This window comes from Ursus arctos, unplaced genomic scaffold (genome assembly GCF_023065955.2).
Source record: "Ursus arctos isolate Adak ecotype North America unplaced genomic scaffold, UrsArc2.0 scaffold_3, whole genome shotgun sequence".
Lineage (NCBI taxonomy): Eukaryota > Metazoa > Chordata > Mammalia > Carnivora > Ursidae > Ursus > Ursus arctos.
The window spans coordinates 66521433-66533059 of record NW_026622985.1 but is presented as its reverse complement, the minus strand read 5'-3'; the positions used below and the strand labels follow the sequence as shown (position 1 = coordinate 66533059).

The 11627-nt window shown below is 38.5% G+C and overlaps 1 protein-coding gene across 2 annotated transcripts in view; it reads right to left on the bottom strand.

Annotated features, from left to right (window-relative positions):
- ZNF277 (zinc finger protein 277) overlaps nt 1-11627 on the bottom strand; it is a 104062-nt gene that overhangs the window by 5458 nt on the left and 86977 nt on the right. For both annotated transcript variants that reach the window (XM_026509586.4, XM_057304233.1), the window contains exons 7-9: nt 10320-10452; nt 2940-3007; nt 1446-1542 (exon numbers count right to left, since the gene is read on the bottom strand). In XM_026509586.4, the coding sequence (XP_026365371.1) occupies nt 1446-1542; nt 2940-3007; nt 10320-10452 (298 nt within the window). The remainder of the gene's footprint in view (nt 1-1445; nt 1543-2939; nt 3008-10319; nt 10453-11627) is intronic.

Sequence of the window (11627 nt, the reverse complement as noted above, 5' to 3'; positions counted from 1 at the left end):
CATCTGGGTAAATGTTTGAACTTAAAAGCTTACAGAGAATAAAGATCATCTAACTCCCTATGAGAAGGCATTCAGTGTAACATCAGAGGCAGGATAATTAGGAATTCTATGGTACTTCAGGACTGAAAGTGACTGAGCAGAGGCTGAGGACACAGGTCAAGGATGTTGCAAAGGAAATTCCTACACAGCGTAGGGGTATTAAGACTCCTTTCAATTCAAAGATATTAGGATATTACGAATTAAATTTAAACACTGGAAACTATACATACATAATATTAGCAACCTGTTTCAGAGAAAACGACTCTCTGCTTTCATAGGGGTAAATGCTCATGGCCTTTCACAAACCTAGTTTTTTTCTTTTTTTATGGAACTCAGAACAGTGTTTCTGAATGAGAGTGGGGAGAAGGTGGGTGAAACAGGTTAGTCTGCGTCACTGTTGGCAGAGATGGCTGGGGGAGGGTAGGGACAGCACATCAGAATCATCCAGTAATATTTTTTTTTATTAAATCACCCCTCTACCCCCAAGCTGCAATACTGTCATGACTCATCAGATGTTCCCCCTCTTCACCCCCACTGTCCAGCTGAGGATCAGAGATGTTGGGAGTGTGTCATCTCTCAGATACACTGGGGTGAAAAAAGGTTTAGAACTACTAGCTTCAAGCTTCATTATAACATAAAAATGGCATCCTGAAGGTAATACATGAACTGGAAATACCTTCAAATTTCTTCCCTCCAAATCCTTGTAACTGTAGGAGCTGTACAAGCACACCCTATACCCTCTCTGCCCCTACATCCCCTGTGCCGTCCTGCCCCATTTCCCTCAAGGGCTTTGTGAAGGGAACTTTCCCCCTTCCTGCTTTCCCTATTCACCAGCACAGGAAGCAGGGGGAAAAGACTCAGAACCTGTCCATATCTTGAGTACTGCTAATCATGGCTATAGGCCCCACATTCTAAACTAGAATGATCTCATAAATACCTCAGTGGTCTGTGAAATCCTACCGTAACAGTTTGCACAGGTCCTGCTCATGGTACTAAATTGTCCTGAGTTCTAGTTCTCCTTGAAGGATCTGGCCTGTCTCTTCTGTTTAGCCTCTAGCACTTTCTTTTTAATAAAAGATTTATTTATTTGAGAGAGAGAAAGAGAGAGAGAGAGAGACATGGCACGAGTGAGCCCAGGAGGAGGGGCAGAGAGAGAGAATCTTGCAAGTCGACTCCACTCTGAGGGCGGAGCCCAACCCAGGGCTCAATCTCACAACCCTGAGTTCACACCATGAGCTGAAACCAAGAGCTGGACACCTAACCAACTGAGCCACCCAGGTGCTCCACTTACAGCACTTTTAGGAATGGGATAATGACAAATTAAACATGAAAGCTGATAAGACTACAATCATGATCAGTTTCCCTGTCAGAACAAAACAAAATTCAAATGAATAAAAGTATCTCACCTCCATGTGGACACATAGTTTCTCAATTGTTTCTGCTTGCTTTTCACAAAACAGGCAGACAGCAGAGTCAGGACGTTCTTCCCAATCAGACCAGTCACTGTGTTAAAAAGAAAACAGGAAATAGAGAGATTCCCTCATTAAGAGGGTGTACTATGCAGTCACTTGGTATTACTTCCTCCTCCCTGGGAATCTCTTTCAACTCTGACATTTTTGTAAAGATTGTCACATCATATTATGACTTTTTGATATAGCTTTTGAAATTCAAAGCAGCACCATGAAATTAATATAAATAGCGAACAGGTGCTGCTCCCTTTTCTTCTATTTGCTTCTCTTCTGAGCAGCTATTTTACTACAGAATCAGTATAATGTCTTTCTGACACAACTAGGTTTAATTTGCAAAGGAGGCATACCAGTAGATGCGATGCTCTCTCTCATTAGGCACAACCACTAAGTACACATGCTGTGAGGTGCGATGTTGGGAGTGTGTCTCTGCATGACAAATGGCACGTTTTAAAAAGGCAAACCATATATCCTTCATGTAGGAAATACTGATCATTTTAAATGGGGCAAGTGTTAAATCTGGTGGTGGTAAACAGAAGTCAAAAACTATACAGGACCCATGTTACCATTCCTGCTTACCCCCCATCCCATGCATTTATTTTTAAGACACTGCCAACTTCTTGTCATTCCGAAGCCGGGAAAACTGAAATCCCAGGAGAGAAAAAAGGCCAAGCAGCTTTGAAGGAAAAGAGGATGAATAACAGGGAATCCTTTTAGGTTGAAAAGAACATTTCCCGAGCTTGTAATTCCAAGAAAAGAAGCTGTGAATGTTTTAACTAGGTCAATGGGATGAACACGGAACAAGGTTAACATTAATTCCATTATAATCTCTACTCCAATGACAAGCAGCATGGAGAGTTCAAAGGTTGTAAAACTTCAGGATCTGGGCACCAGCCAAGTGAGCAAAACAGCAATGGCCTGTATTTTTCTCTGCATTATATATTACTTGTCTGTTCAATTAACAGTTTTTAAAAAAACTTTTAAAATTTCATTTTTATTAATTTATTTATATATTTATTTTTAAGGATTTTATTTATTTGAGAGAGAGAGGAGGAGGAGGAGCAAAGGGAGAGGTGCAAGCCGACTCCGCACTGAGCATGGAGGTTGATGCAGGGCTTGATCTCACGACCCTGAGATCAGGACCTGAACCAAGACCAAGAGTCTGATGCTCAACCGACTTAGCCACCAAGGCACTCCTCAATTAACAGTTTTAATGGCAAAACACTATTTAGCTGGAATAACAGTTGCTTTAGTGATTTTTATGTCAAAGTCACTTTGAATTCAAGTTTTTGGACTATTACATGGACGAATGCATGACTCAGAAAGTTTTCTTCATTTCTATTCACTTTAGAATAAACATTTTAAACCAAACTAAATAAATGTTTTCCTACTCTTAAAACACAGCAATTAATTAGCAGCTGTAAAAAGTCTTACTCTTCCGGATGGTCTAGCAGATCCCGATCATCTTCCAATTGAACTTCCTCCCATGATTTTCCAAGTTCCTTTTGTGGGAAGAACAGAGAAATTAGGGAGATGAAGGGAGCAGGGGAAGAGGGGAAAGGAGAGAGAAAATAGACACAAAGTTAAAAAAATAAAAAAAACCCCACTAAAAACCCATATTCACTGGTTTTAAATCAATACAAGTAGGATTTATTAAAACAGTTATTTCTGTGACAAGGAAGGCTGTATCCTAAAATGCTTTTAATATGTTTTTCTTTTTGGAGAAGGAGTGATATTCTTTTAATCAAATTCCTTTCTCTTAAATGTAAACCAGTTTCTCAACCCTGGATGCACATTAGAATCTCTTGGGAACCTTTTTAAAAAACCAAAAATATCTCTTGATGGGGCCCATGAACACCCACCTAGCTGGACTCTTTCTCCCTGAGGTCCCCTACAGTCTATTTTTCAAACAGCAGCCAGTGATCTTTCTAAAGGACACTTCCCTGTTTGTATAAACCCTCCCATGGCTTCTTACCACACTTAGAACAAAATTCAGAGGCCGTATCATGGCTTGTAAGACCTGCGTGTGTTGTGCCCCGGCTCCTTCTCCATCCCTTATGTCCCACCACTTTTTCTCTGGCTCAGTTTGCTCCAGACAGATCAGGGTCTTTGCTATCCCTTGAACGGAGCAAGCTCACCTCCACCGGCTACTTCCGGACTTGTTGCAACGTCTTCCTGAACACTGCTCTCTCACATAACTGTGTGGCTCAGTCGTGGGGGCATCTGCTGAAATGTGACCACCTCTTCTTCTGACTCCTCTAAAACAACACCCCTCCTCCCACTTATTTTTTATTCCCCTATGATGTTTTATTATTTTTTTTAAACATCAATCATTTCTTGAAATCAGTTCTGTGTATCTATTTGTTTTCTCATCTGCTATTCGTTTTCTCCATCAGCATTGTCCATGAGGACATGGACTTTGTTCATTGTTCCATTTCCAGAGCCAGGCATACAGTAAGTACTAGAAAGTATTTTTTATTTATTTATTTATTTATTTAATTTTATTTATTTATTTATTTATTTAAAAGATTTTATTTATTTATTCGACAGAGAGAGAGACAGCCAGTGAGAGAGGGAACACAAGCAGGGGGAGTGGGAGAGGAAGAAACAGGCTCATAGAGGAAGAGCCTGATGTGGGGCTTGATCCCAGAACTCCGGGATCACGCCCTGAGCCGAAGACAGACGCTTAACCGCTGTGCCACCCAGGCGCCCCTAATTTATTTTTTTTAAAGATTTTATTTATTTATTCGACAGAGACAGAGACAGAGACAGCCAGTGAGAAAGAGAACACAAGCAGGGGGAGTGGGAGAGGAAGAAGCAGGCTCATAGGGGAAGAGCCTGATGTGGGGCTCGATCCCATAATGCCGGGATCACGCCCTGAGCCGAAGGCAGACGCTTAACCGCTGTGCCACCCAGGCACCCCTAGAAAGTATTTTTTAAATTGAATCGTAACTGAAAAAGTCTAAAATTTCAATGCCAATTTAGATCCTACCTCAAAAGGTTTTTGTAAGGTGATTAAATAAATTAGTTCATATACAGGCATACCCCAGAGATATTACAGGTTTGGTTCCAGACTACCACTGTAAGGCAAGTCAAATGAATGTTTTGGTTTCCCAGTGCATATAAAAGTTATGTTTACATTACACTGCAGTGTATTACGTGTGCAAGCATTACGTCTAAAAAAACCAGTGTATACATCTTAATTAAGTATTACAAGAATTACCAAAATGTGACTCAGAGACATGAGGTGAGCAAATGCTGTTGAAAAAGTGCCGCAGATAGACTTGCTCAACACAGGATTGCCACAATCCTTCAGTCTGTAAAAATCTGCGAGGCACAATAAGCGAAGTACAACAAAACAAAGTATCCCTGTATATAAAGTACACGGTAGCAGGCAAGAGTAAGCACTCAAATAGCTACTTCAATCCCTTTTATCTCTTACAGTTCATGAAGTTGCACCCATGTAGGGCTGTGTCTGGCAAATTTAGTCATAGTTTCAGCAAAACTTTATGGAGTAATGAGCAGGAATATCTTTTCTATTCTTGAGTCATTTGTTCCTCTTCCTTATCTTTTCTTCTTTCTCCATCCAATTTCCTCACTGTGCCATGCAAAAGTAGACAGTGCACTAAAGAAGGATGTAGAACAATAATGGACACCTTTGCAAGCAGCTAAACTATTGTTACAATCAAGCCCAACCTGACCTGCTACATTCTTGTTTGATATTCCTCCTCTGGAAAAAAATAACTAAAATTTATTCTCAGTTTTGAACTTTTTTTCTTTTCTCAGAAAGGTATTCATTTAAGCAAAAACAAAGAACTACAAGGTCCATTATGATTTAGGGAAAAAAGAAAATCTATCATTCATCAACTTAATGAGAGGTTTTGAAGCTGTCATTATCTATCAGCTAAATGATGCATAAACTCAGACCCGCAGAGATTTACATAATGTCATTAGAGATAGTTAATTTGGACTCTATAACGTACTTCCCAGAGTTGTCATGAAGTGTCTGAACCTCATTACGGAAACCAGGAATGGTTTCAACACTGCCAACAGGATCCTTGTTAGTTGGAATTTCTGGTGATGAATTAAATCTCTCATGGATTACTTGATCTCTCCGGACTTATACTTTAAGGTCATTGCTGTAGGACATTATTCAAAGAAATACCACCTGTGGTATTACCATTTTCAATGATATGGACAAATGTTGCTTATCAATAAATGTGTTAGCCAAAGAGACATAAAATATCTTTCAGTGTCAAACTTCCAAACCTAAAGCATTATTTTGCAACTTTCTGAGTATTCAGTATAACATGTAGGGATTTTCCTAGGCAACAGCACTGACCATTTACCATTTGGGAAGAAAATGGAACTTGGTATTCATTACTGTATTAAGAAACAAGTGGTTTGCATGTGATACTAGCCCAGACTTTCCTAGAATGCTCTGCCTTGTATAGTCAAATATATATGATTTATTATAGGAATAAGACCCATAAAGAAAAAAAAGAAGAGCACAGAACTCTCTAATTAAGATGCTGTGCCTGGTAATGAATCATGTTAGGAAAGCAAAGATTTCAAGAAAAACAAGTTTGGAAGGCATGTCAGGAAAGATGTTCAGCACACCCCCTCAACCCCTACATCAGATGGTTTATGATCAATGAGAGGGTGGACAAGAAAAACATAAAAAAAAAAAAGAAATCCCCTTCACCTAGCATCTTCACCGCTCCAACACACACACACTTATATGTACTTACACAAAAAACCCATTATAAACAGAGAAAGAGAAATGTTTTATTTTTTTCAAGTTTTTATTTAAATTCTAGTTATTGAGAAGTTTTTTAAATGGGGGCACTTGGGTGGCTGAGTCGGTTAAGTGTCTGCCTTCAGCTCAGGTCATGATCCCAGGGTCCTGGGATGGAGCCCTGTGTCTGGCTCTCTGCTCAGCAGGGAGCCTGCTTTTTTCTCTCCCTCCTCTCCTCCCCACGCCACCCACCCCCACCACTTGTGCGCACGTGCTCTCTCTCTCAAATAAATAAAATCTTTTTTTTTTAAAGAAGTGTTCCAAATGTAACTAATTTCATTAGAAAGAACTATACTAAAACTATGAAAAACAGGTTAAAAGCTTACTTTTGTTACAAATGGCTTTGTAGATCTTTAAGAATAAAACAACATAAATAAAAAATGGTAAAACCACTGCAAAAATAATTCCCTTTAGGAAAACTCAGGGCTTGAAACATGAATGCCTTAGGAATAGGTAGCTGAAGGCTCAGTGATGATGGTAGGGGCATCTGAACATGAAACTGCCTGGGAAATTGTCCCCTTGACCATCTCTACTATTCACTGAACACTTCTGTTTGTGAGAAAACAAAGAAAGAACCCGTAGTAGGTAATCTAGACTATGCATAGTAACTTTTTATGCATTTGCAAGTCTGTTATTATTCAAAAACTGATATGAATTTTTAATTATGGAAATTATCTCACCTAAGGAAGAAAAAGGAAAACTGTCAATTTGCTGAGCTCAGAGGAGAGCCAAAAACACCCTCTGTGCCTTAGCTCTCCCGCCCTTGATGACTATTAGAGTGCATCTTGCCAGGAATATCCTGGCTACTGCCATCACTGCTGCCTGGAGATTCTGCTCCAGAGTAGAGTTGAGGAACTCTGTGGGTACATATCTGCTACAGGAGAGGTCCAAGCATTAACTTTGTACACCCCAACCCAAGGTGTTGAAATTATGTGCTGACATGTAGGTCTCTCGTTTGACCTCTGAGCTCTCTTGAGTAGTGACTTAAATCAACCACCTTGTCTATAATATTTTTCTTCCTGTTCCACTAATGTCTGGAACTGGAAGGCACTCCAATGTGTGTAGAATGTATGAAGCCAATGGAAGTGCTTCTTGCAGGGAAGAGGATGTGAGAAATGAATGTGTAGACCCTGACGACTAATACAACAGTTCTCTCTTTGGCCTCACATTCATCACACATGTTAGCCTTTTCCCTGAGAGGAATACACAGCGAATGTCTCTCAGCAATTTTTTTCTCCTTTTTAAAACCAGAGCAATGTCATTATTCATTGCTTAAGTAAACTTTTAGAAGACTTTATTCTTCATATTAAATATTTTTGTGAAATATTAAGTATTTTCATTAATGGGGTCTAAAAGGAAACTAAAATGATGCTGAGCAATCTCTGACCCTCATTTTTCTCTAACTACACAGTATTAGTATTTGGAACAGTCTTTTATATATTCATTCTATATATGATACCTTTTATCTACAACAATACTCAGGATGGTATTAAGGTTGATACTTCTGGTAAGCACATCTCTACGTTAGGACACTTTTACATCTTTAGAGACTTTATTAGCTTCTTCAATCCTTTTCTAAGGTGAGTTTATATCTTTTCCAAAATGCCACAGCTAATCATAACACATTTTAGGTTTTGTTTTTTAGATTATTCTTCTTGTTGTGGGCTATTTATCTCAGTGGGAAAGCATACAGGGCTAAGAAGGCTAAGGTTGTGGGTCAGAGCCCTTGACGAGCTTATTAAAGTCAGCTTTACTTTGACCTTGACTCACTTTCTAGTTTAGTATAAAAGAAAACAGGCAAAGTGAATAGATTACGAATTCATCACCATTACTTGACCAAAAACCCAACCAAAAAAGTAAGAGGTAGGTAGGTACCTCATTTCAACTGAGGAAAAAATTGGAGGAAACTTACACACAGGTTAAGTATCCTGCTCTAACTATGTGACTCTGAGAAAAGATCTGTGCCTAGTCTCCAAATCTCCAAAATGGGGATAATGATAAAATCTGTGACACATGGATATGGTTAAGAGTAAATGACTTCATATAAATATCCAAGACAGTGCCTGGCACATAGCAAGTAGTCAAATGCTGCTAGTTAAAAGAAAAAATTACTTCTATTAATATTCTCCTAAAATGATTTAATTTTCATTTTCTATACTATTAAAGTCTTTATATTCTCTTGAAACACTCCTCTTGAGTTATGAGTCATGCCACACCATATCTGGGCACTCGGTGGACAGTATAATCTAGCATGCCCGTCTAAAGACAGCTGGTCCTTGCAGATACTTTCAGTTTTGACAGACAGACTACTTGATGCCCAGAGAATAAAGCACCATACTTTTCTAAAAGTGCTACCAGAATTTGAGTGAACAGTCCCTTTGAAGTCTCCTCTAAAAGGTATTAAATACCTCCAGCCATATATATAATGTTCTGTTGGTCCCAAGTTCTTGAATATTATTTTAAAAGATCCCAGAAGGAAGTACTATTAAATTGCTTCCACAAATTTCTGCAGTAGCTGGTATTTCTTAGAGCTAACACTGAAGTCTACTCCCCATTGGCTTGGTCTGGGCCCTGAAGCAGCATTTGTTCTAGGAATTAATGACTGAGTGATTTCAAGAGAAGACTGAAGGACTCAAAGGGTGCCTTTGCCTTTAGCTAGTTGTAAAATATTTGTAGCAGATCATGACAACTTCTCAGAGTCAATCTTCAAACACATGTCAAACTTGGTTCTCAAGGGGAATTTTAACACTACAAGGATTAGTTAGAACAGACAAAAATTCCACCCTAAGGCAGAGATTTCTAACATATTTCAGGATATGCTTGTTTCTGTCCAATAGATAAAATGGTTGATTATAATCAATTATGTCTTCTGTGGCCATGAGTTTGGATTCTAATTCATTCCTACTGAGAAGAAAAAAATAATTTCCATTTGCTTAAGAAAAGTGTCAGAAATAACTTTCTACTACTTTCTACTAATTCAAGTGGAGAGTTACATAACCCTTTTTTTCACAGGAGTGGATTATTTCCTTTGTTATGTACACCCCCAAATTCAGCAGAGTAGGGCAGGGCCAGTAGCATTCGTCATTGTCAGTCAAAATTCCCTCCTACAATTCTAAATGCCCTCCTAGTGACACTTGCCTCCAACTGAATACCTTCTCTTAACCAAAAAGCTCAGGAAATGGTATTAAGGTTTCTAGGCAAGGAAAACTTTCAATGTATTTAAAATCCTTGACATGATAACAGCATTATTACATTCTATTAGCCAAACAAATCAAAGTCCTCTTGCCTAGTAAAATGACATGGTTTCTCTAAAATTTCCATTAAAGATAAGCAGGCCAAGGAGGATTTTTTTTTTTTTTTTTTTTTTTTGGAAAAGGAGTATTTTTTTAAGGGGGAGAGAGGGAAGAATGAAGAGATTTCTTTGGGGGGTGGGGTGGAAAGGGCAGAGAGAGAGAGAATCTTAATGAGGCTCCACGCCTAGCATGTGAACCCGACACGGGGTTCAATCTCACAACCCTGAGATAATGACCCAAGTGGAAATCAAGAGTCGGATGCCCAAACAACTGAGCCAGCCAGGTGCCCCATGAAGTGATTGTTTTTAAAGAGTTATCTAGCATAGGACACCTAACACATCCAGAGGTCAAAAGATTTTTTTTGAATAGAATATAGAAGTCTCTGTACTCAAGGTAACAGATAGTATAACAAACGAGACAGAGTGTGTAGCTACTCAAATGCTTTATGTTTATTATTCCTTTTTTTTTTTTTTTTGGTCCAGATCACTGAATTCTAGACACAATGACATTTTTACTGTGTAAACATCTGGCAAATCAAAGACAAACGAAATCAAGTTCTGCTTTGTAAACTAACCATTATGAAGCTAATCACTGCTTGGAAGTGTCCCTTGATTACATTTTGAACTTTATACTAATTGCTTGTTTAAATATTAGACAGCCCTTAGAAAGATTTTTGTTTGTGGAAATGCAATCAAATTTTAAATTACGAAGAGAAAGCCTTACCAAATAATTGATGACATAAAATTGGTCATATTCTCTGTTCTTAGGATTAATCCTCCGATGCTGTTTTTTCCTCATATGGTCTTTAAGTGTATTTTTGTCCCTGAAGGTCTTCTCACAGTACAAGCACTGCAAGCTAAAAAAAAAAAATACACAAACACTGACAGATGACACAAGTCTCTTGGATAGCTGCTGCAAAAGTCCTTTATTTTAAGTCTTACGATTATTCATTTTAGGTCACAGAATCTTCAAGTGGGATATGACATCCTTGTCAGAACCTCTCTCACTTCACTCATTTAGCTTTGTGGGATGCATGCTTGGTTTATTTTGCAGGTGGCTACACTGGCCAACTTGCCTATGTAGTTCAGACTGGGACAGAGAGAGCTAATATCCAAAATTATTCTGGAGTTCTCTAATCAAATTATCTCTTCTAAAAATGAAAACATAGTTATGTTCTTCAAATAATTACAATGATAACTAGCACTGGCTGCCTCCATTGCGTACAACAAATCAGTCCATGGTTTGGCATATTCTGTGAGCTGATATGCAGGGTTTAATGCCTAGTTTCAGTACATACTAGCAGTGAGACTTCGTTGTTACTTGCCTTCTCTACTGACATTCATTTTCTAATGAAAACGAACAGACTGCTAACAAAACGTCTTTCTTTACCTAAGTCTGATAGTGGATACTGCCTGTAACTTCTCCTTATTAGCCATTAGAGTTCCACTTTTTGGAGTCACACAGATTATATCTAAGCTCCCTCCTACATGAAAGCTCAAATGAGTGAAATCAGTTGTTTCAATTTCGAATTCTTTTGTCATCACAACTAAATACCCTCTGAACCATTTCTTGTGCCACAGAAATAATTATATTCTTTTACAGCAAATAATTTATGGCATTAAAAAAAGATTATGCTACTCTTGCTAGAAAGCACATCTGTTATTATTTTATAAATGAAGGATCATTTAATAATACTGAAAGGACTTGTTTTAATGTAGTGTTGATACTAGAATTTGAACTCAGGACTTTTAATATTTCTTTCTTAATGTTACCATTACGAATACTGTGGGCTGAGATTTCATTTGAAAAAAAAAGGGGGGGCACATGGGTGGCTCAGTTGGATGGGCATCCAACTCTTGATTTTGGCTCGGGTCATGATCGAGCTCTGTGTTGGGCTCTGCACTTACTGGTGACTCTGCTTAATATTCTCTCTCTCCCTCTCCCTCTGCTCCTCCCCCCGCTCAAGCTCTCTCTCTCTCAAAATAAATAAATAAAATCTTTTTTTTTTTTTTTAAAGATTTCATTTATTTA